At 38.6% G+C, this 21,225-nt stretch overlaps 1 protein-coding gene across 2 annotated transcripts in view; it reads left to right on the top strand.

The window, feature by feature from the left end:
- LOC145772812 (importin-4-like) overlaps positions 1–21,169 on the top strand; it is a 34,323-nt gene extending 13,154 nt beyond the window's left edge. The window contains exons 3-27 of one of the 2 annotated variants that reach the window (XM_082584692.1): positions 1,851–2,076; positions 4,226–4,405; positions 4,644–4,712; positions 5,038–5,139; positions 5,651–5,734; positions 5,983–6,132; positions 6,696–6,749; positions 7,195–7,304; positions 7,543–7,651; positions 8,396–8,528; positions 9,154–9,267; positions 9,847–9,978; positions 10,306–10,429; positions 11,203–11,314; positions 11,991–12,084; positions 12,370–12,506; positions 13,871–13,973; positions 14,518–14,672; positions 14,925–15,008; positions 16,312–16,323; positions 17,149–17,271; positions 17,449–17,576; positions 18,353–18,566; positions 18,900–19,077; positions 19,401–21,169. In XM_082584692.1, the coding sequence (XP_082440818.1) occupies positions 1,851–2,076; positions 4,226–4,405; positions 4,644–4,712; positions 5,038–5,139; positions 5,651–5,734; positions 5,983–6,132; positions 6,696–6,749; positions 7,195–7,304; positions 7,543–7,651; positions 8,396–8,528; positions 9,154–9,267; positions 9,847–9,978; positions 10,306–10,429; positions 11,203–11,314; positions 11,991–12,084; positions 12,370–12,506; positions 13,871–13,973; positions 14,518–14,672; positions 14,925–15,008; positions 16,312–16,323; positions 17,149–17,271; positions 17,449–17,576; positions 18,353–18,566; positions 18,900–19,077; positions 19,401–19,534 (3,061 nt within the window). In that variant the 3' untranslated portion in view covers positions 19,535–21,169. The remainder of the gene's footprint in view (positions 1–1,850; positions 2,077–4,225; positions 4,406–4,643; positions 4,713–5,037; positions 5,140–5,650; positions 5,735–5,982; positions 6,133–6,695; positions 6,750–7,194; positions 7,305–7,542; positions 7,652–8,395; positions 8,529–9,153; positions 9,268–9,846; positions 9,979–10,305; positions 10,430–11,202; positions 11,315–11,990; positions 12,085–12,369; positions 12,507–13,870; positions 13,974–14,517; positions 14,673–14,924; positions 15,009–16,311; positions 16,324–17,148; positions 17,272–17,448; positions 17,577–18,352; positions 18,567–18,899; positions 19,078–19,400) is intronic. The other variant, XM_082584693.1, reaches the window with a different exon arrangement.
- The last annotated feature ends 56 nt before the right edge of the window (positions 21,170–21,225 follow it).

The following is a 21,225-nucleotide window of genomic DNA, read 5'->3' as shown; positions in this document are numbered from 1 at the left end:
GGATGCACAAATTAAAGGCAGTACTTTTGCAAAACTTTATATGGTAATTGTTTGCTTTTATATGTTTGCTTCAGTGTATTAACAGCAATACCTTTAGAAGCATTATGAATTTGCTTTTCTTTGCCCTTTTTTTAAAAAAACAATAAATTTCCAACTTTTTCAAGCATTTTTGCTGAATGTCTCTGATGTCTCTGAAAGGCTCTGATGTCATTTTGCTAGCCCATAGATGATTTTAGATTGCAGAAATGACTTCCCAAGACTTGATTTAGTGGGGATAGACACCAAAACCACAAGCCTGCACCCACTAGAAAAATAATTATAGCCAATTTAAGGAATTTTGGCTCGGCGGCCACTAGAGAGCTCTTGGATAGGGGTCAAACGGGGTCAAAAAATGTTTTTTCAAGTACCAATGTAAAAGATAGCCCAAACTGCAACTTTTGGCAGATGCACTAGGCTGAACTCAAAAATTCGTTTTTTTGATCCACCCTAATATACATCGTTGCTAAGCCATCAGTTAAAAAACATGTTTAAACAAGCTATTGGCAATAGCTTGCCTCAGTAAATTACCAGTCATGGAGGAACCATTTTATAAGTACTAGTAGGTGGGCGCAGAGGCGCAGCAGTCAAAGTCAATCCAACGTCTGGGGAGCTTCGCCCCCCAGACCCCCAATAACATTGTTGCATTCCTAATACTTTAAATCGTTTGTAGGCTACATTGTGTTTTCATGATTGCCTTTCGTGCCAACTGGCGACAAATTTTCCATTTTTGAGCCCAATTTGGCCAAAAAAATTACATATGGCGATGTACACACAAATAAAAGGCAACAATAGTCAATACACACACAGTTATAATACTACCTGGGAGTGATAATTTACACTCTACACTACAGCATTATACAGTACGTGCATACGTAATGACTAGAATAAGTATATTGATTGATAGATTGCTCCACCAATCACACGCAACCACACCCACACGTGCTGACCATCAATAGTGGGCTCAACAGAAAACTTTGAAGATTGGATTTCATTATTGAGCTATCAAAAATAATCAAACTAGTGTGTATCAAATGAGTGAAGACCTTTTTTAAAACTCCCTCCCTGATTTGTCGTTTTCGCTACCTTTTCAATGAAATTTGGCTTTCAAAAGTGAGTGGGCCAGGCCCACTGAGAAAATAAAGTAGGTGGGCCCAGGCCCACGTAGTTCCTCCATGCCTGTAAATTACCACAAACAAGGTAATGTGTGTTCTGAATACTGCCATCTTGTTTTTGCCAAAATTTTGTCAACCATTGAGTGTGTACAAGAATAACCAGTACCGGTATACTAATATCGTAGGCTAACTTCCATAAAGGGTACCTCCATAAAAGGAAAAAGAAATTAACTCATCTACATTATGTCATGTATCAAATTGCTTTAATTCAATGTTTGTCAGGTCTACTGCCACAAACATGCCTGAGAATGAAAAAGAAAGTGAAACAACGTAGGACTATGCAAAAAACATATATGCTGCCAAGCACAAACACTTAGGAATTTCAGCACACCAATAAAACCATTTTTACTAGTTTAATGTTTTTCAAGAGCACTATAATGAAACTAAGTTGCAAATTGTAAAAAATTTGCAACTTTTCCAGAAAAATATGAAAATAAAAACAAAAAAACGCGTGTTTTTTTTGGCCCAAGTTTAAAAAAAAAAAAAACGGTTCGTTTTTTTTTTGCATTTACATCTCTAGTCGCGACCCACCGGTTGGGAAGCACTGTTTTAAATGATGGCGATTTAAAACTTATCAGATTCAATGTCTCATTGTATTTATGAACATGGTTGTCCTGCTCATTCTATGCATTCATACAGAAAAATTGTGAGGTTATGGAAATCGATCAACTCGAGCACTCGGCTTGAAATTCGAAAAGCCTTATTGGAAAAGCTAGCTGGAGAAAAAGATGACTTAGTTAAACATTCAATCATGGAAATAATAGGGGGAATTTCAAGGCAAGAATTTTCCAAAGAAAAAAACTGGCCAGATCTTATTTCATTCATTGTAAATGAAATTCAAAGCGGAACAGCTAAAGAAAATGAGGTGCGTTACACTAGGCCTACTACATACAACTATAGGTAGGTTATACTGGTGTTGGTTTCAATCTGTTTGCTGTATGTTTTTTAATTTTATTTTCATGTGATTGGAACGAATTTCGTCTAGTGATGCAATTATATACTTGTTTCTAGTGCTAGTTGCAATATTCATCAGATGAATGCTGCAATTAGCGCTAGAAACGATAATTATCCTGATGAATATATGCAGTCTTCGAAATTAGCCTCGGCAATCGGCAATTGCCGAGGTGATTGCCGAGGCAGATGCATGAATGGCACATTAGCCTCAGCAATAAAAATGCCGAGGCCACGAGCGCTTGTAAGGACCACAAGATTACAAAAATAAGCCTAATTTTCTTAGACCACACCAGACTAGGAGGTTGATTCAATCTTACTATTGCTTGATGTTTTTATTTGGGTTACTTTCTACTTCGCTGGCGCTTAGACACGTGCCCAGCTGGGTGAATTGAATCTTTTATAGAAATATCACCCTATTTGCATTGATTTAACGCCAGTAGACGTCAAATTATTGTAAGCATTTACTCCTTATCGCGCTTCGCCTTCCGTTATTTCGTCCAGCTGTATCAGAAACGATCGCGCCGCTTTCACAACGAACCACACGACATCAACAGACGTCGAATACAATAGGTTAACGCGTTAACCTTTAGAGTGAGCTTTGTTAATTGCGGTTTGTGATAGATGTCTGGTTGCGTAACAACAACAGGTGCAATTTTATGCGCTGACAATACTCATGTGAACTATAAAAAAAGTTTGCAACCTTATAAATACTGGCTTAATTGTTACGCAAAAGTTATTCTTTCATCGAATGCTTGTTCTTTACCAGTGTCATTGCCAATATAAATCATGGTAAAGGAAGATACAGTTAAAAAGTGGAATTTACCTGCTATAGGTTATGAAACAGAGGGGACAGAAGGAAAAGTTAGTGTAGTATTTTGCAAAATTTGTAAAGAATTTTATGACGGAAACAAATCGGAATTCGAAAACCTACGGGGCCCAGTTAAAAAAGTAGTACAAAATTGGATAAATGGTACTTCGGCAGTAAAGAAAAGTAATGCTTCCGATCATATGACATCGCGCGTTCATGAACGGGCAGTTTTGCGTCTTCAAGAAACCAGCAGCGAAAGTTTGACTCCAGGGGAGACTGCAGCGTGTGCTGTTTCGAGTACCCAAAGTAGCATTCTTCACCATATTCAGGCGCTAAATTTGCAGCAACGGGACCAACTCATGAAAAAGTTCCAAATGGCCCATTTCTTGGCTTCGAACAATAAATCTTTCAAATTTTTCGAAGAACTATATAAATTTGAAAAAGGCGTTTTTAATGCTGACTTGGGAATTGGATACTCTACTGATAAGGCCTCTTGATGTGTCTAATTCCAGTGATGACGAGACAACCTCATCCTCCGATGCAGCATCTGATGATTCCGATTCTGACTAGTTCTTTATCAAACAGTATTTGTGTTGCTCGCAGTATTCCAATTGTGCCGAAATTATGTTAGTGTAAACGTAAATCGAGACAATCTTCTCGCAGGGACCTACTGTATTAATTTGTTTCCGGTACCTGGTTGAGCAATTAACGCTATTTTATGATAGGCTAATTCAACGTCGCTAGATGTCGAATTAATGTAAAACAATTTATGTAAATTTCTTGTTGGGCATTGTTGTTACGCAATACAACCGGTCGGGAAAGTTAAATCGATTTGTGCTGACTCGAACGTTGAATCAACCCAAAATTAACATACTTCCCTCCCCCCCGTGAGTTATTTAATATGAATTATCGTAACAGCGTGCGTATCGCGTTGCTCGATTTATCGCTACTTTTGGTATTAATACATCACAACAAATCAAACAATGCGGTCTTGATAGACTACTCTATTATATTTTTTGCTTCTCGTTTTACATGTTGTGATAGCCTACAATTTTTTCGTAATAAACGTTCACAGCAATTGCCGAGGCAATTTCAACTTTTGCAATTATATATATTTATATATCATACTGTTATAATTATAACTAAAATGAAAAAAGCTGCATAGCTGACTTGAATTTGCAAGTGACAGGTGATCTCTGCTCATTTCAAGACAAATCTTTCCAAGGCTTAAAGATTTTGTTTTCATGTTTAGTGTGGTGCTGAACTTCTAAAGATCGTATGCGAAACATCAGCAGAGCATTTAGATGGGTTATATAATGACATTCTTCGAATCATTGATCAGGCTCTTCAACGGAACTTATCCAACGACTCTTCATTTCACTGTGTTGATGCATTTAACTGTCTGGTACCATTTCTTGGGGATGATCATGTGGTAGGATGGTGTTTTAAAGATTAATTTTGACTTTAAATCCTTGTAGAGATTTGTGAGTGTATTTTATTGCAACTTTTACCATTCCTCCAAGGCAGCAATGCATTATCTAGTAATGTTTCACCAAAGTTTAGGTTTTTATAGTCATGAGCAAAATGACTTCATACATTTTATTGAATTGTCATCCAACTATAGTGTTGTGTTGTTTTAAATTGGTCAATGCTGTTTTTTGTTACTTCAGAAACTTGTGCGACGATTAGTTCCACAGTGTGTGCAAGTTGTCAAGACATTGCTCTCAAATGATTGTGAGGTATTGCATTAATATTATATTGTTTGGTTATTTTCATCTGGCGTTTAATATGGAAATTGTGATATATGCCAAAATTATTCAGACAAAATTATACAAATCAACCGTTTTTTTTTACATTGATTCAACATCTGCAGACGTTTTAATTACGTTTTGCGATTTTCAGTACATCATACATGTTATTAATGAAAGTAACTGACTAACTGTGTACCAGGAATCATATCTGAAAGTATTATAATTTGTTTTATTGAATAAATTCAGATAGTTTAAATAAATAGTTGAATTATATATTGTACCATAATGTACTCGTGAGGGTGTTACTTTGCAGAGCCAAGCGGCGGAACTGATTGAATTATTTGAAAGTTTACTTGAAACTGAAGTTTCCTTCATAGCCCCCTTTGTGAAAGATTTGGTGATGTTTATTCTGCAGGTACCTGGATAATGTTTGTATTTTGTGGTAAATAAAAACACTTCAGAAAAGTTATTTAATCGTTTCTTCTTCGTTTGAACCTTCTTCGCCACGCCAGGTGTCGAGGGGCTTTACCTTTTACCATCCTTGGGCAGTGGCGGCGACGCGGTCTAGATGTTTGAGCAGGTGTCGAGCAGCCATTGAATTGATTCGTCATCCACTTCACGCAGGCCACGCACACCATTTGGCGCAGTTGAAGATGGTGTGGTCTGCGGTTTGTTCCTCCTTGCCACACTCACAGATCGCGAATGGAGCATTCTTCATTTGTGCATGTTGAAGCGGAACAGTCTTACATTTGATATTTGGTACTCTCCTCATCTTAAAGTGGTGATAGGTTTGATCGACCTTGTTAGGTCTCCTCTCGTATTTTTGATGTATGCTTGTCGGTTTTTTAGGTCCACTTTTAGGCATTCTAAAGAGTTTGTTAAATGTTAAGTTGCCTTTACATTTTAGAAACAGAGAATGTTTTCAGATAGCCAGGGATGAGAATATGGACGATGACATAAGAGCTCGAATGCTGTCGGTTTTGCAATGTATCATAAGATTGAAGAAAAAGGTATCATTCCATGTTTTTCATCATGTCTTTGTATAAATGTGATTGTTCTTGTTAAAATTAACAAGTAGCTAAGGTGATCTGATCACGTATTTATTTCAAAGTCATTTTCTCTCATTACATAATTTTTTTATTGAATTGCGTTAATGCTACACTTAAATTTAATTTTGCTATTATTTATTCGTTTATGGAGCAGTTGATAAGTGTGCTATTTTTCCCCCTACATGAAGTTTCGTTTTTCTACTTTACAGGCCATTATGAAACACAATCTCATAGGTACAATCCTTGATGTGATCTGCCCCATTTTGATATCACCTATGGATGATTCAAGTGAAGATGATGAAATGGGTTTCATAGGGGAGTCTGCCGACACGCAAACCCCTCTGGCCGCTTCTCTTCATGTAATTATCCTCTTAAGGCTTCAAATCATAACTACAATAATCATTTGGGCGCAAAATCTTGTGTGATTTTGCGCCCATTGCGACTTCACATAGTGAACTACGATCACAGATACAGCATAATAGAATCGAGTCAACTGCTATTATTTTGTCATACCAATTACCATTGAGTGTCTTGCAGCTGACACAGCTGTGTTGTTTTGAAGCGATGTCGAACCGACGCCCTTTCGAGTACCGCGTAGATGTTGTCCCCACCCGGCCACGCAGCTAACAAACTGCTTTATTGACAGAACCTTAGATCAACTATATTCAATTTAAAGTCCAAGTATCAACTAAGTTTTACTTCCTAATCTTTTTGTTTTTTAAATTTGAGATTGTTGAATTGGTTGCGAAACTGCGATATCACTGATAACTTCGATGTTACACCGGCATGATTAGCATGAGGCAGGTTGTGGTTCATGGGCGTTCATCCTGATGATGGTACCCAGGTGAAACCATTCCTGTTTGCATGGATTGGCTTGTGAGTTGTGACTGTCTTAAATCAGAAGTCGTGTGTTTTGATTCAGGTAATCGATGACATGGCTCTGCATCTTCCTCCAGAAAAACTCTTCAAAAAATTGGTACGTCCATTAACAGCAAATGATGTAAATGACAAATAAATAAAATAAACCTGGTTCGGAAATTCATTTAGTTTATTGATAAAGTTTTTTCTCAAGATAAAGCTTTCTCATAAAGGTTGCTTCTTCACTAGTATTGTATGAAAATAGAATTATATTCTGTTGGAACGCCTAAAAGCTCGTCAGCCTAAAAGCTCGTCAGCATTGTTTCTGATATGAAGTGAAACTTAATAAAAAAATTGGTTCTGAAATCATTAAGAGTTTAAGGAAAATTATTTGTGATAAGATGGAATTTGCTTTGTTATGTGCCGCATCTTCCTGGCTGATACACAGTGCTTGAATATTTCATTAAGCTATCAGGAATGCAATGCCAATTTCAGTATATAATTTCTCATGCAAAACTTCTCATCACTCACAGTTTAGTTTGTTAAACTTCGTTCTTTATCAGATGCCGTTTATTCAAGGCTGTGCCTCGCGCGACGAAGATCGTTACAAACGTGGTCTTCTGCTTACCTTGGCTTGCCTGTCTGAAGGTATATCGGAGTACATTAAGACCAAGTAAGTTATGGTAAAAGTTGGTTTAATAACAAGAAGCATGTTGTGCTATATTCAGTCGACTCCAAAGTCTGCGCTAGCAGTGTCTTTGCAAAGCAGTGTCTGTTTGCACTTCTCAGCAGCTGCACTCATCGACAATCAAACCGTTTATTGCTTCATTTTGTTGTGTTTTACAGAGCTTCAGCCCTCAGTTTATTTGTTTTGCTACAGTGCTAGCAGTTATTTTTTTCCAATATTTCAGACACCTTCAGTCTTTCGTGGAGATTGTATGCCGGGGAGCTATGGACTCAAACCCCCGCGTTCGCAATGCTGCCATGTTTGCTCTGGGTCAGTTTTCCGAACATTTACAAGTGAGTATGAGTAATGATGGATTAGTTTGAATGTCTTCTTCTTTCATGTGTGACAGGATTGTTCAGATTTCTGTGCAGGAGATGTAAAGCCAGGTGAGTGTAGCTTTGTCAAGTGCTGCTATACCACTGTGTTTCATTGTTATTCTTGATTCTAGTTCCGATGTATTGCCTTCAACGTATTTACCAATAAACCGGATTTGATTACTGCAAGTTATTTTTGCAATACGTAGGGTCGTAGGCTATGAAGATTCCTGCTTGTAGATGTATGCAGAATGTATTTCTAAGCTCTTCAAGTTCGTCTTCAACAGATATGACCTTTATATGAACTCCCTCCATTTTTTTCTGTCTTTTGTGTGTTCTAGTACTTCTGACATGCTTTTCATTTCCGTAATTTATCTAAATATTTAATTTTTGTCATGCTGTTGCTCGTTTGCCTTGCACCATCCTAGTCAACATTACATTCAATCAGCTGTTTCTTGCTACGTGTCCGAAGTATCTTAATTTTCTCATGTTGATGTTATTTAGATTCCAGTTCTTATCAAGTACAGTATTTACATTGCGTGCATATTACATACATTGCACAATAACCATAACTAATATTTTAGTACACCACTGCACATTGTTGCTTGCTTTCCAAACATTTCAATGAGAGTTATCATCTTGTATGCATGGTTCCGTCTTCTCATAAGAAAATAGCTATTGTCCAAAACTGATTGTTATTTGACCATGTCTCTTTATTTATAGCCGGACATAACAAAGTTTGCTCCAGATGTTATGCCCCTTCTCTTCCAAGTCCTGCAGCAAGTACGAGATGGGAGCAGAGGCTCTGGAATAACCAAAGCTTACTACGCCCTGGAAAACTTTGTGGAAAACTTAGGTTGGTTAAGAAAGGGACAGAATAAACCCGATTCGTACTTACAACATGTTTATTAATGAATCCCGTCGACTGCATAGCCGAGTGGTGAGAGCGTTTCTACGGCACTCGAAGGGGCGCAGGTTTGACGTCTGTTAAGAGTATGTGGGACGTGGGTGTATCTTTGGCAGGAGACTTGAAAGCTTGTCTGGCGGTGGACATTGAGATTGGCTTCCTTGGCATAAGCCTGGACACACAAAAATGAATTCCAATATAATCTTGTTTGTTAGATTAACTCTTTACCCGATGAGCACTTCACAGACATCACCAAAACGTCATTTGAATCGTATCTGTGCTTGACTTCCTGGTGCGTTGATATTATTGACGGTTAAAAAACGCCGATGCTCACCTACTGAGGGTGGAACAAACGAAAGATGATGTGATTATAAAGCGAACAATATAAGTTAACAACATTGTTATAAGACAAAGTGGTGTGTTATTTTTATTGTAGAATAATGTGTTGTTGATGAGGTTTTTAAATTTTTTTAAAATTTTGTTGACCCTGGCATTATGGGAGAAAGTTTAGGCATTCTAACATCGTATCTGATCTGCTCAGTGCTCAGTCTTAGTTATATTTATATCATTTTAGAATCGGACATCCTGCCGTACCTCGACAAACTAATGGATCATCTCTTGAGTACTCTGAGGTCAACCAGCGATATACACACAAAGGAAGTAGTCATAAGTGCAATAGGAGCTGCTGGTATGATGACTACTTTTCTTTGGAATGTTTTTATATAGAAAGCCTCTAGAGATCATCTGTGAGTGTAAAAGACACATTTTTTGAGACTAACTCAATAGCCTGGAACTTTCCTTTTCATAATCGACTGTCACTATCTATTGTATAAATGAGAGTCGGTCGATTACACCACATTACGTTACATCGATTTAGCTAGCCGAACCCATATTGTGATGTAGTTTGGAGTGCTCGCTCAGCTCTGTGTTGATAGCCAGATTAAGCTCGTTTTTTAATCCAGTCGAAAGAGGAAGACCACATTTACTTTTTGCAACGACTGTGAGTATCTGTTTAGTGCAAATCAGATTTAAGTTTTACAATATATAAATGCTATACATAGGGCACTACAGTATCTCGAAGCGGATGGACATATCAATTACATTCCTTGTAATAAAAAATAGTTTATTTTCTCGCTATCAGTTCAATTTTATACAGGTAAAAATCAGTTTCGATCCACTGTAAACGATTGAACTGACTCGGGTGAAAAAAATAAGTCATTTGTATTGCAAGCGCTTGTTTTCTATTATGATGTGCAATTTCTTTCAGCTGTTGCCGCCAAAGAAAATCTCCTGCCATTCCTGCCAGAAATTTTGCGGCAAATTCAAACCTGCCTTTCTACCATTGATCGCGCTGGCGAGGATGATCCAAGCTTAACCGTGTTGCACACGCAAGCACTAGGTACGTTTGATGAGACCGGTGCATTCGTGGGTATATCATTAGCAAGCGAAAATAAATAACCAAAAACACTTACATGGTGTGATTTTCGACTGCTTTGCTAAATAATTCATTTTTTTCATAATTTCAAGATCAATAATGATGCATTTTGTGAGTGTTTCTTTTTGAGGTTTTAAAACCACCTTTTTGCTTTCTATATCATATACAGTAAACGAGCAGAGACATAAAAAGTCCGTATTCTTTTGTAAACTTTATTTAGAGACATAGAAACACAACATAATTAGCAGCACGATTTGCATGTGCGCTGATATGAAAGCGGTTACTCTCCAGATACACTCGGGGTCCTGGTTCGAAACCTGGGCAAGGCAAACGTCCAACTAGCGGAGGATTCCATGAAGTTGGGAATGGATTTGATTGGGAAAGAAGGAACAGATCCAGACCTTAGGAGGGCAGCGTAAGGGTCGTTTTCATTCTCCGTCTTTCCCTTGGCTAGTAAAATAAGGAATTTTACATTAATTAAACATTTGCAGACTTTAAATTATAGTAAAAAAGCCCCGTTTCGTCAACTGAGTTTGTAACTTAGTTGTCTTCTTCTTCTATCGAGTCTTCTAAAGTTCGTTGATACACCACAGATTGACACATTCTTCCGCAATGGAGTTATACACTGACAGGTCCCACCTACTGCACCGGGTGGCAAGCCGAGGGCAAACAAGGTGGTCCGCTGTTTGGGGCTCGGTGCCACAGATACATGCAACAGGGCCCGTGTCGTAGCCCCACTCCACCATTGCAGACTTAGTGCGTCCAACACCGGTTCGGAGTCGATTTAATGTTTTCCACTTTGCCCAAGGAGCGTTTGCTCCTGGGGGGAGGGACTCTGATGGTGGGATCTTCATTTCAGTGTATGATGGGTCATTTTCGAATTGCTTAAGTCTTGTTTCTTCTTTTGTGGAGGTCTAACTTGGTTGTGAAGCTAATCAACAAATTTTGACAACGAAGCTTCTTGTCAATTAGTTTGAAATTGTCAAGTTTAAGTTTTAGGATTTTATCGAAACAGCGTTAAAAGGCGTTTGTCTGATTTTCCCAGTGCTTGTAACACAATCCCAGCAGGTAATATTCGTCATTTTTACATTGATTCAACGTCGGCAGACGTTGAATCAATGTAAAGTTGACGGGTTTTGTTGCCTGGGAAGTTTGTTGTCAGACATAATTGCTAAGGTTTGCATGCAGATACGGCTTGTTTGCTTCTGTGGCCAGCGTTGTTGGGGAAAGCATGCAACCGTTCATGGCCGTCATCATCAAGCACATAATAGACACGCTGCAATCGAACGAAGGAATTGTTGTAAGTTTTCAGCATCATGCATCTGGAAAATATTGATACGTTTTTATTGTTGTAAAATGTTTTGATGCAAGTCACACACGAATTATGCTATGTGATTGCCACAATGCTTAGTTCAACAACTAAGACGATAAACGCAATCAACGACACAGCGTTCGTTTAACATGATATGAAGGCCTACAGAAATAAACTAAAAGTTGCAAACGTTTTCGGCTCTTTTGTTGTTCAGATGCTTGGCAGGGCTAATTTGCAATTCTAGGTGTTTTTGTATATTGTGTTAAATGCCGTGTCGTTGATTAGGTCTTGTGCTTGTTGTTCAACAAAGTTACCTGTCAACTAAATTCAAAAATTGTATTACCATACAATGCTTATTGCTTAGTAACAATGCGTCTATTGCGTTTGTGTTTATGACCCGTCAGTGAGTGTTGTTTCCCTTTTGGAGATAATAATATTTGCTAAATATCTTTGGAATTCATTCAGTTCCCTAAAGATAACTTCTGTGACAGATTTTCAAACTCACTTATTGTAGCTTTTATTCACTTATTTTTGAAACTTCTATCGCAGTTAGACACATCGTACATAACCTCAAGCAGTTACTGGCATATTTCATTCTCGCGTTATAGAGTAGTCTGTGTTGTATCATAATCGGATTGATTGTCTCATTCTTCCACCACCCTAGGCCCACCTGAACCCAAGCAGCTCAGAAGGAACTAACGATTTCTCGTTTCTTGACGATTCAAACGAGACGGACCTGGATGCTGAAGAGGAGAACGGTATATAGACTTAAAGTTGTGTTGATGTTTTCGACCAGGGATTCTTTTCGAATATACAATACCATTGCAGACCTGTACGTTTGTAGTTGAAGTCTGGGGTCCGTTTGTGTTTTTCCATCATTTTGTTGTAATCTTGGATTGTTCCGAACCCCTGGAGAGCTTACTAAAAAGTAAATGTGATACATAATATAGCGCAACTACCGTAATGTAAAAATATTTGATTTAATGTACTTATGTAGAAAACAAGTCTTTTTTTATGTTGCTGGCCGACATCATTCTTTCCAGAAACCGACATTGTCGATGGATTCTCGGTGGAAAATTCGTACATGGATGAGAAGACGGATGCCTTAGACGCGCTGGGAGATTTAGCAAAATATTGCACAAATTCCTTTCGTCCTTACTTGGATAATTGCTTTCAAGAGGTGCGTGAGTAGTCGGCGTCATAGTCCCAACCTATCAAGCCACATGTTTGTAGATCAGGTTACTTTCCAACAGGCGAGATGATTGCATTGAGTGTGCGGCTCTCAGAGACGACCATTTAGCTGCAAGCCATATATTTCACCATCAATGTTATCAAATGATCTTTCGTTTCTTTATTACACCCTGTTTCCGTCATAAAGGCCTCCTGCCTAATTGTTGTGCTCCAGATGTAGTCGATTTCTTTGGGCATTGTTCTTTAAATCATTTGTTAAGTTTCTGTAACCGCGGTGTAGAATAAGTAGTTTTATTGGTGACTTCACTTAAATCGTGTTTTGTATGTTCATCTGTAGAAGTGTGCGGCTCATGTTCTCGCCACAGCAGTAGTCGGTGAAGTTTCTGTCTGTGAATAATAACGTTGCGTATTTTTACGTATATAGCTCAGCACTCCCACTCGGCATAAAATCATAAAATTTTGCTTGATTTGGAAAAAAATCATAAAATAGCATAAAATTTAGACACAATCATAAAAAATCATAAAATTTAATTGTGATGAAGAACTGAGCATGTAAAAAGCAAAAATTTTGTAATAGTTCCAACCAGGTTTTTTTTTAAGGTTTGGTTTGGGTGACCACTAAGTAGTTTTAAGAGACCGCAAGTGTTTCATTTAAATACCAAAAAATAGCCATATTTGCTTAAGACACAGCGAGAAACAACCATTACTTTTCTACTGTAGTTGTAAGTCCAAATTTTGGGAAACCGCTGGAGAAATTTGGGGGACCGTTTCGGTCCCCCAAAACACCTTAAAAAAAACACTGGTTCCAACCATGGTGACAGCATAATTATTTGTGTACCGATTGTGACGCCGTCTGTGGAATGCGCTGATAACATGTGGTTGCGGAATCAAGTCCAGCGTTGCCTGTAGAGCTGACATTAGAAAAGGAGCGTAGTATATTATGTTTTCTACTTCTACTCAAAAGCTGTATATTTGCTTTGACGTGATGACTTGCATTGACTGTTTTTCCGTAATCGCTTCTTGTGATTCAAATGTAAAAAAAAACTTAAAAAAAAATAAATATAACAAAACATCGAGCTCTGATGTAAAATCATAAAAACAGCATAAAATTTTGATGAAAAATCATAAAAAAAACATACAATAGCGAAAAAAATCATAAAATTTTTGACTTTTTTGGCATAAAATCATAAAAAAATAGGAAAATCTTGAGTGGGACCCCTGATAGCGCTGCATCCATTGCTAATATACTTTGGTTACAGCACTTACAAAGCAGACAGTTTCAGTCCTACCAATTAGTGGTGCAACTGAGTACAGTTCCGTATATTATGCGAAGTACTTTCCTTCTAATTTCAGGTATTCAATCTCCTAGACTTTCCCCACCCCGAGATAAGGAAAGCATCTGTAGCCGCATGTGGACAATTCATGATATGTGCCCACACTCTCAACCATAATCTTGGTATATGACTTTCCTGCGCATATTTTAGTAGCTTGGTTTCATTCATAATTGTTCCGGGTGAATCACATTTTATGTAAGATAAGGCTATCAACTATCGTTGTTCACCAGGAGATTTCCTCTATTGTCGTGAATACATTCGAAAGTGCAGTCCAAACATTGCGTGTAGAATCTACACGCAATGTGTAGATTACACACTACTACACATCTACATTGTAGATGTGTACGGTAAGTCACAAAACGTCCAAGTCTCCAATTTGATTCATAGCCAGGCGTATGCTTGATTCTTAAAGGTTTGAATTAAACGGGCGAAGTGCAAGGAAGCCAATCTTTGTGACCATCTTCAAGACTAGTGTCCTGTAAAAGATTCATCCGCGTGCTCTCAAACGGTGTCGAACCAACGCCCTTTCGAGTGTCTTACCAAGGCTCTCACCACTCAGCTACGCTGCCGACTCGATAGTGACGCTAGTGACGTCACTGCGATGTCACTACCTCATTGTGGTGAAGTCATAACATTTCTTTTTACTCCCAACCAAACCTATTTCAGAGAACAACCTCCAGGCTTCCTTCTTTCCCGCTCTGTCTAAGATCATTCTCGAAGACAGCGAGCGTTTGGTTGTCATGGCAGCGATTATGACGTCAAAGGAAGTCCTGGAAGCGTGTGGGGTGAGAGCGTTCGCCAACGAAGAGAGTGATTTGCAGGTTAGTGTTGTTCATTCGTACATTTCTGTCTGTCTTAGGCAATAACCCATTAGCATAAGAGAGTCCGCAATTTTTTGGCAAACTTGGCATCTATTTCACTCATTTTTACTGAGCATTTGCTTTAAAAATCTGATTGTCTTCAGAGACCATTAATTTTTTCAAGAATCAAATTCATTCTCTTTGGCTTGGTTCAATACTCTGAAGAATAAGTATTTTACTGATGTAGCTTTGATGAACAGTCTTATAATTCAGGCTCTCATGAATGCTATCCTACAAGTTCTTCAGCAAAAGTCCGCTTGTCAAGATGATGATGTGGATGATGAAGACGACCAGCAGGTGAGACAGCATCCCTGGTACAGTACAAGGTAGCTGCGTTACTTTAACGTTTTCTCTGTCGTAACGTTTAACTAAGTCAACAACCACTGCAAGGCATTGTGTAAAGTAGATGCAGGAAATTTAATTCAATCACTCATTATTTATGTTTAAATAAGAACGTATCTGTATGGTTTAACTGGGCTGTGGAGGTTTCAGATTGATTGCAATTCAATTCTCTTTAGATATGAAGAATTCCGTAGATAGAATTTCTTCAAGCAGTTGTTTTTGATTGGTTTGGTTTTGAATCTTTATCCTCTGACTGACCAAGTCTTTGATAGGTTATTCCTGGTGGTTTCGCTTACTTGTAGAGGCTTTTGGCGCATGGGCGGTAACTGGGATTATCGCAGTGAAGTTTTTAGTGCAGTTTTCAGTCACAGTGAAGCTAGTGAACAGACTACAACCTACTGCAGTAAAATCCTAAGAATTTCCTAAAAAGCGACAGAGGTGGCTCCTGTGAAGGTTTTGCCCTGAAACGTTCGTAGTTCAAGGTGTGAAACATGTAAAATTTGTTATATGATAACCAGCCTCCAATGTTAGCAATGCAGTGTGAATGCACATAGTGGGTGAAGGGTCTGACTGGCTACGTACGAATTGTAGAGTGGAATTTTATAATATAAAGCGCAGCATTTTTCATTGTTTTTTATCTTCCGTACCTATTAGCGGTGGGATGACGCAGCGGATAAGGCGCTTGCTTTCCAATCATGCGATCTTGATTCGATTCCCGGCTCTAGCCGGTTGTTAAAAACACCGCTCATCTCTACCAAGGGTGTAATAAATTGAGTGGGCATAGTTGCTGAAGGAAAAGGCGGCCAATAGAAAAGAACTGACCACCCTACTCTTGTCAGTGCCTTAACCCCATATTATTTTCCCCTAACATGCAAATCTGGGAGGTTAGTCGTTTTCTCTAATTATTTACTCAAGACGTTAATTATTAGATTTGTCGGCTGCATTGCCGAGTGGTGAGAACCCTGGAACGACGTTCGAAAGGGCGCCGGTTCGACACCGCTCAAGAGCATGCGGCTTTGTCTTTGGCAGGACACTTAAAGACATGCCTGAAGGTGGTCACCAAGATTGGCTTCTTTGTCTAATCGTCCACTTAATTTAAGTCTTCAATCACGGGTGTAAGCCTGGATACGACAAACAATCATTAGATTTGTGATTAAGCAGAAACTCAACAGAAAATCATCCAAATCAAGTCTTTACTATCTCTCGGAAGATGTTACTGGTTAGAGTGGTGAATCAGCTGAGTTCTTGTGCTTTACAGGATTTCGGCCCAGTGAGTGTTGCCAGACTTTTGAGCGTGATGCAGTAAGCTGCATGCCAATATAGTACAAGTTTATTTAAACAAGTTACGCTGCAAGTTTACATGTATCTCCGGGAAAGTTTAGTATGAAAAAAGCCCCACTTTGAGTTTTTACTGTTACAGTTACAAATAAGTTGTTTTTGTTTGCACGAAAGTTAGTTTGTTTTTACTTACCTGTTAAGCACGTAGTTAACGTTGTTAATTTGTTATTGTTGATTTAGAATTTTTGTATGGTTTTTGCTATGTTGTTTAACGTTGTTAGCTTGTGAATGTTGATTGCCTTCTTATATTGTTGTTAATGATGTAGACGGCATCCAAAGTGCAGTGTTCATTTAATTTGCAGGCAAGCTTAGTTAATGTGGCCTAAGCTACACCAAAAGTTTTGCTCTCTTGTGCAAAACTTTAAGCGTTTTATGTTACTCGAATCCCAACCAGCAAGTGATCATTCATGCCGTGAAGACGTTTTTTTTTGACTAGGAGTATCTCAGCAATGCAAACAGTATCATTTCATCTCACTCTAAAAGTCCCTCTGAAAGATAAACGGTATCTCCCTCTGAAAGGCTTTTTTTATTTTTGAAGCTTTGTGTGCGCTTGGAAAACATTTGAAAAATAATGTTATTTTTTGTCATTTATTGTAATGGTATTCTTTTATCACAAAAAAGTCGAAGTGCCGGCATCTACAAAGCCACCAATCTCTTAACATACTTAATTACTTATTGCATAAGATTGCTCTAATAAGTAGCATATTCGAAAATCAAATAGATTTTCAAGTTTCTATGAAACTTATTTATTATTCAGGCTGAGTATGACGAAATGTTGATCGAATACTGTGGTGAAGTTTTCCCAATCTTAGCCAGCAATCTGAAGCAGGGATTCGTTCCTTACTTTATGGCTTGCCTACCTACGTTCATAGGAAAATTGGTGAGTGGAGAAAGCCGCTGTTGAGCAACTTGCTTATGGGCTGCTTTATAAACCCTTTATATAAGTTTGAAGAACCGCCAAGATAAAGCTTTGAAGTCATCTTTTTCGTTCTTAGGATTAAAACTTCTTCAGTTAATCAAATTTGAAGCAATTTTGTTCATCTTTTTCATCTCTCAGAAACCCGGTTGTACCACGTCTGAAAGGTCGTACGGAGCAGGTACAATCGCCGAGACAGTTGACAAGTTGGGTTCATGTTCCCCTGAACTGCTCAGGAGCGTCGTCCCAAGGTTCATCCAATTGAGCAGGTAATAGGTTATTGATCGTTTTGCAGACACCACTAATTTTTCACAAGTGTAGATTGAACGTAGCCTAATGCTGCGGGTTCGCTGTGGCAATAACAGTTTGTCACTAGATTACGGAACACAGTTACTTAGTCAAGTACAAAGGACGAGTGGTGTTGGAGTCAGAGCGTCAGTGAACCCGCAACATGATCACAAGCACGTTCAATCTACACTTTGGAAATGATTAACGATCATGCTTCTAAAAACGAAACTCAATTTATTGTTATGTTTTCCTTATCAGAAAAAAATAAACAAACAACAATGTCTTGCCGAAAGAGCTCTGAAAAAACTTCCAGTTTTATTTGCGTATCAAACGAAAAATGATTGAACAGGTTTTACCAGATGAAAGAAACCTTGCTTCTTTGTCCTAAGGACAGCCGTAAAAGCAGACAGAATTTTTATTTAACAAAATACATACAAAAAATGGGAAATAATACTAAAATACTTTTCTTAAGTAGAAAAAAATCCTACCGAAAAAGCTTCTAATTTATTTGCGTTTCAAACAAAAAGAGATAGAACTATTGTTGCATGATGAAAAAAATAACTTTGTTTTTTGGACAACTGTAAAGACATACATAGATTATTATCAACTAAGAAAATGCGTGCAGAAGGTGGTAGATTTGAAATTTCATTTTGTCTGGATGCGAAGATAAAATTTTTACTGATACATGTTTCTGCATATTTCGAATTCACTGCAGGCTCCTGTTTAGTTAAATATTCTTCCTTATTTGCATCTTCAGGGATTCGGAGACAGAAGTTAGAAATAATTCCATCTTTGGATTGGGAGTCCTGATGCAGCATGGTGGGAGCTCTTCCATCAATCATTATCCACTTGTTCTTGGATGCTTGTCGCAAGCTCTGAGCAAGGAGAAGTCGAGACGGGTTATTGACAACATCCTGAGTGCGGTTTCCAGGATGATTATGGCCAACAAAGAGCTGATGACGCTTGAACAGGTGCGAACATTTGTCATGTACAGATGCAAGATTGTAGTCGTCTGTGGGAAGAACTGCAGCGATAACAATTGTTTCGACTCTTTGAGCCAAATTTTATCCCCACATCGTCAGTTAGTTGTGGAGTTTCCTATGTGGAGACAGAATAGTCAACCGCTGTAGCTGCTTGCTCATGAGAACAATATCGAGAGGAGAGTTTTACCACTCAAGCGCAAGTTACTTTATAGATCGGTTATCTTGTTTTTGTGTAGTCACCGTTTTCAAGTTTTCATTCCACTTTTACGAGTTCAAGGTACCTTCAGATCAGAATGTCAGCACTTGCATTGTTTTGTGCAGGTTCTTCCTGTCCTTCTGGAGCATCTTCCAATACAAGAAGATCATGACGAAGATTCAGTTGTTTACGGTTGCCTAGCAACGCTTTTGCGTGACCCTTGTGTCAGCGGTGACGTCACGTCCGTTTCAAAAGTTCTTGACATATTCGCCAAAGTTCTGATAGATGAAAAGGTGTCGAAAGGTGGGAAGTCTCTTGATTGATGATAAACTGACCTTCCCAGCATTTTACCCCAATCTCACATAAGGAAACTAATGGAAAAGTAGACAACCAGTCACTGCAGTGAAACTCTTAAACTTCATTTGCTTGGCTCAATTTCATTTTTGTTGCGTTTTGTAACTGGCTCGGGGTTTGGTTGGACTAATGTCAGCAGATAGGTATATCAGAATAAGGTTCACCATATCCAGTGAACCGTAGTCCATTATTGGTTTCATGTTTAAAAACGTTGAGTCAATTGTAAAATATGTTTTTTTTTCTATTTACAAAAATTTAATTTTTGTTTTCAGACGTCCGCGTTTCAATTGAAGACGAAGTTCGTTCGTTGCGGTCACGTGACCAAGGAGTTTATCAACAAATATTTCAATCGAACATTTTAAGCGAAGATTCTCGTCTTGTGCTTGAACGCGTCACGGCGACTTAACTGTCATCGAGCAATTCTGTCGGTTTTACGTGACTTGTGGGCAGGCTGGGGCGTTTGTAATGTTCTCGAACTACTAAGGTTAAGGGAAAGTAGGAATTAATTGACTGGTAAAGGCAGCTAATTGGCCCAGCCTCGTAGGGGGAAACGTGTTTATCGCTGTTGCTTGCTGCACTCGGCTGCCGATGGTCACGTTTGTTTAACATTGAACGACAAACCCTACCAGGTGGCGTGACATTTAATGTCAACACAAAAAATACAGTTTTAATTTAAACCTGAAAAAGTTGTTTGTACACGACTGGGCGCACGTGACTGACGGGGATTCTACACCAGCAAGTCCAGCATGTGTTGCAAAAAGCAAATTTGCGCTGTGACGCTGGGTACTCGGTTTTAGGATGATAGCCAAGGGGAACACTAGGATGGGAAAGAGAAAAATCGTATAGGGGTGGGCTTCTTGCAGGAAGATTGCTGTCACGTTATGCTCTTGACCTTGAGTTAGATGTTTCAAGATATTGCATTTGGCTTTTTTAACTACAACAGTGTTACTGCGACCCTCACGACAGGTGGAACCGCCTGCACTTAAAAGTGCGCTTGCTCTAGATCAGGAGAAAGAGTTTCTCTCGTTGGACACGGGGGCCGAGGATTTATCCTTATACCGCCTCTGGTGCCCTGTTAGTTGCGGTCTCTGGTTGTTGCCATTCACTTCACAAACGTGAATTACCGGGACTCACCACAAGAAGGTTGGCAACATGAGTCTCGGGGTAAGATGACACTGATAGCGCTCGTGACCTGGTTGTTTCCTGCCTGTCGATGGTCAAATTTAAGTCCAAATTTTGTTTTTCGGGCAGGGGCGCGTATTTTAATTTTTGCACCGAGGTAAAATTTTTACAAGACCGCGTGGTTGTGCTTTCTTATCACGTGATTGCCAGCTTTCACAAGTGTTGCATGAAACAGTCAGAATTGAAGTCTTACTGTTTTTGCTTGTTTAATTATTGAAATAATGCATGGATTTTTGCTTGTGTTTGTTTTGGTCTGTTTAATGTAATCAGGCGTTGCAATAATTGAAAAAGTGTGATACTGCCCGCTTGTGCTTTATCGTTAGCTTATTTAGTAGAAGTTGTCCCTATTAGTTTGAAACCACATCCAGTATAGTAAAATTGCGTGCAAACTGGATGTGATTGCAATTCCAGTGAAGCAACGAGAATTACCTGGAGATTTTATTGAGTAAAAATTATTTTAGAGGAGGGGGGCGAACGAAAAAGTTGAGGTTGTTGTGCGCAACTTTTCCTAGATTCGAGAATGTGCTAATGTTCCTTGGTCTTAAAAATCGGCCAAAAAATAGCTTTGATGTTCCTTGGCTTGACATTTTTTATCATTGGTGCAAGTTGTGTAGCAGATGGGTAATACAAGCTGAGAAGTAAATGTTTCAGACGTAGCCTTCCTGGCAAAGAAACAACCAATATGTGGCAATATGAAGTTCAATCTGGTAAATGCTGTAGAATAGCTCCTTGCAATTTAATAACTTATATTGGTCCCAAGCACGTATGTGCTCAGTTGCTTTTACCTTTGCTATGCTGTGTTTGGAATGTACTGTTTTTGCTGTGACGGCCAGAAATTACAACCACTGAACTGAACGATTTTCAGTTATTAAAGTCGTTTGTGTGTTGCGTGGAAACAGACAGTTGAAGTCTTTT

This window comes from Aplidium turbinatum, chromosome 6 (genome assembly GCF_918807975.1).
Source record: "Aplidium turbinatum chromosome 6, kaAplTurb1.1, whole genome shotgun sequence".
Lineage (NCBI taxonomy): Eukaryota > Metazoa > Chordata > Ascidiacea > Aplousobranchia > Polyclinidae > Aplidium > Aplidium turbinatum.
The sequence above is the reverse complement of the archived record's forward strand: the minus strand, read 5'-3'. Positions and strand labels throughout refer to the sequence as shown.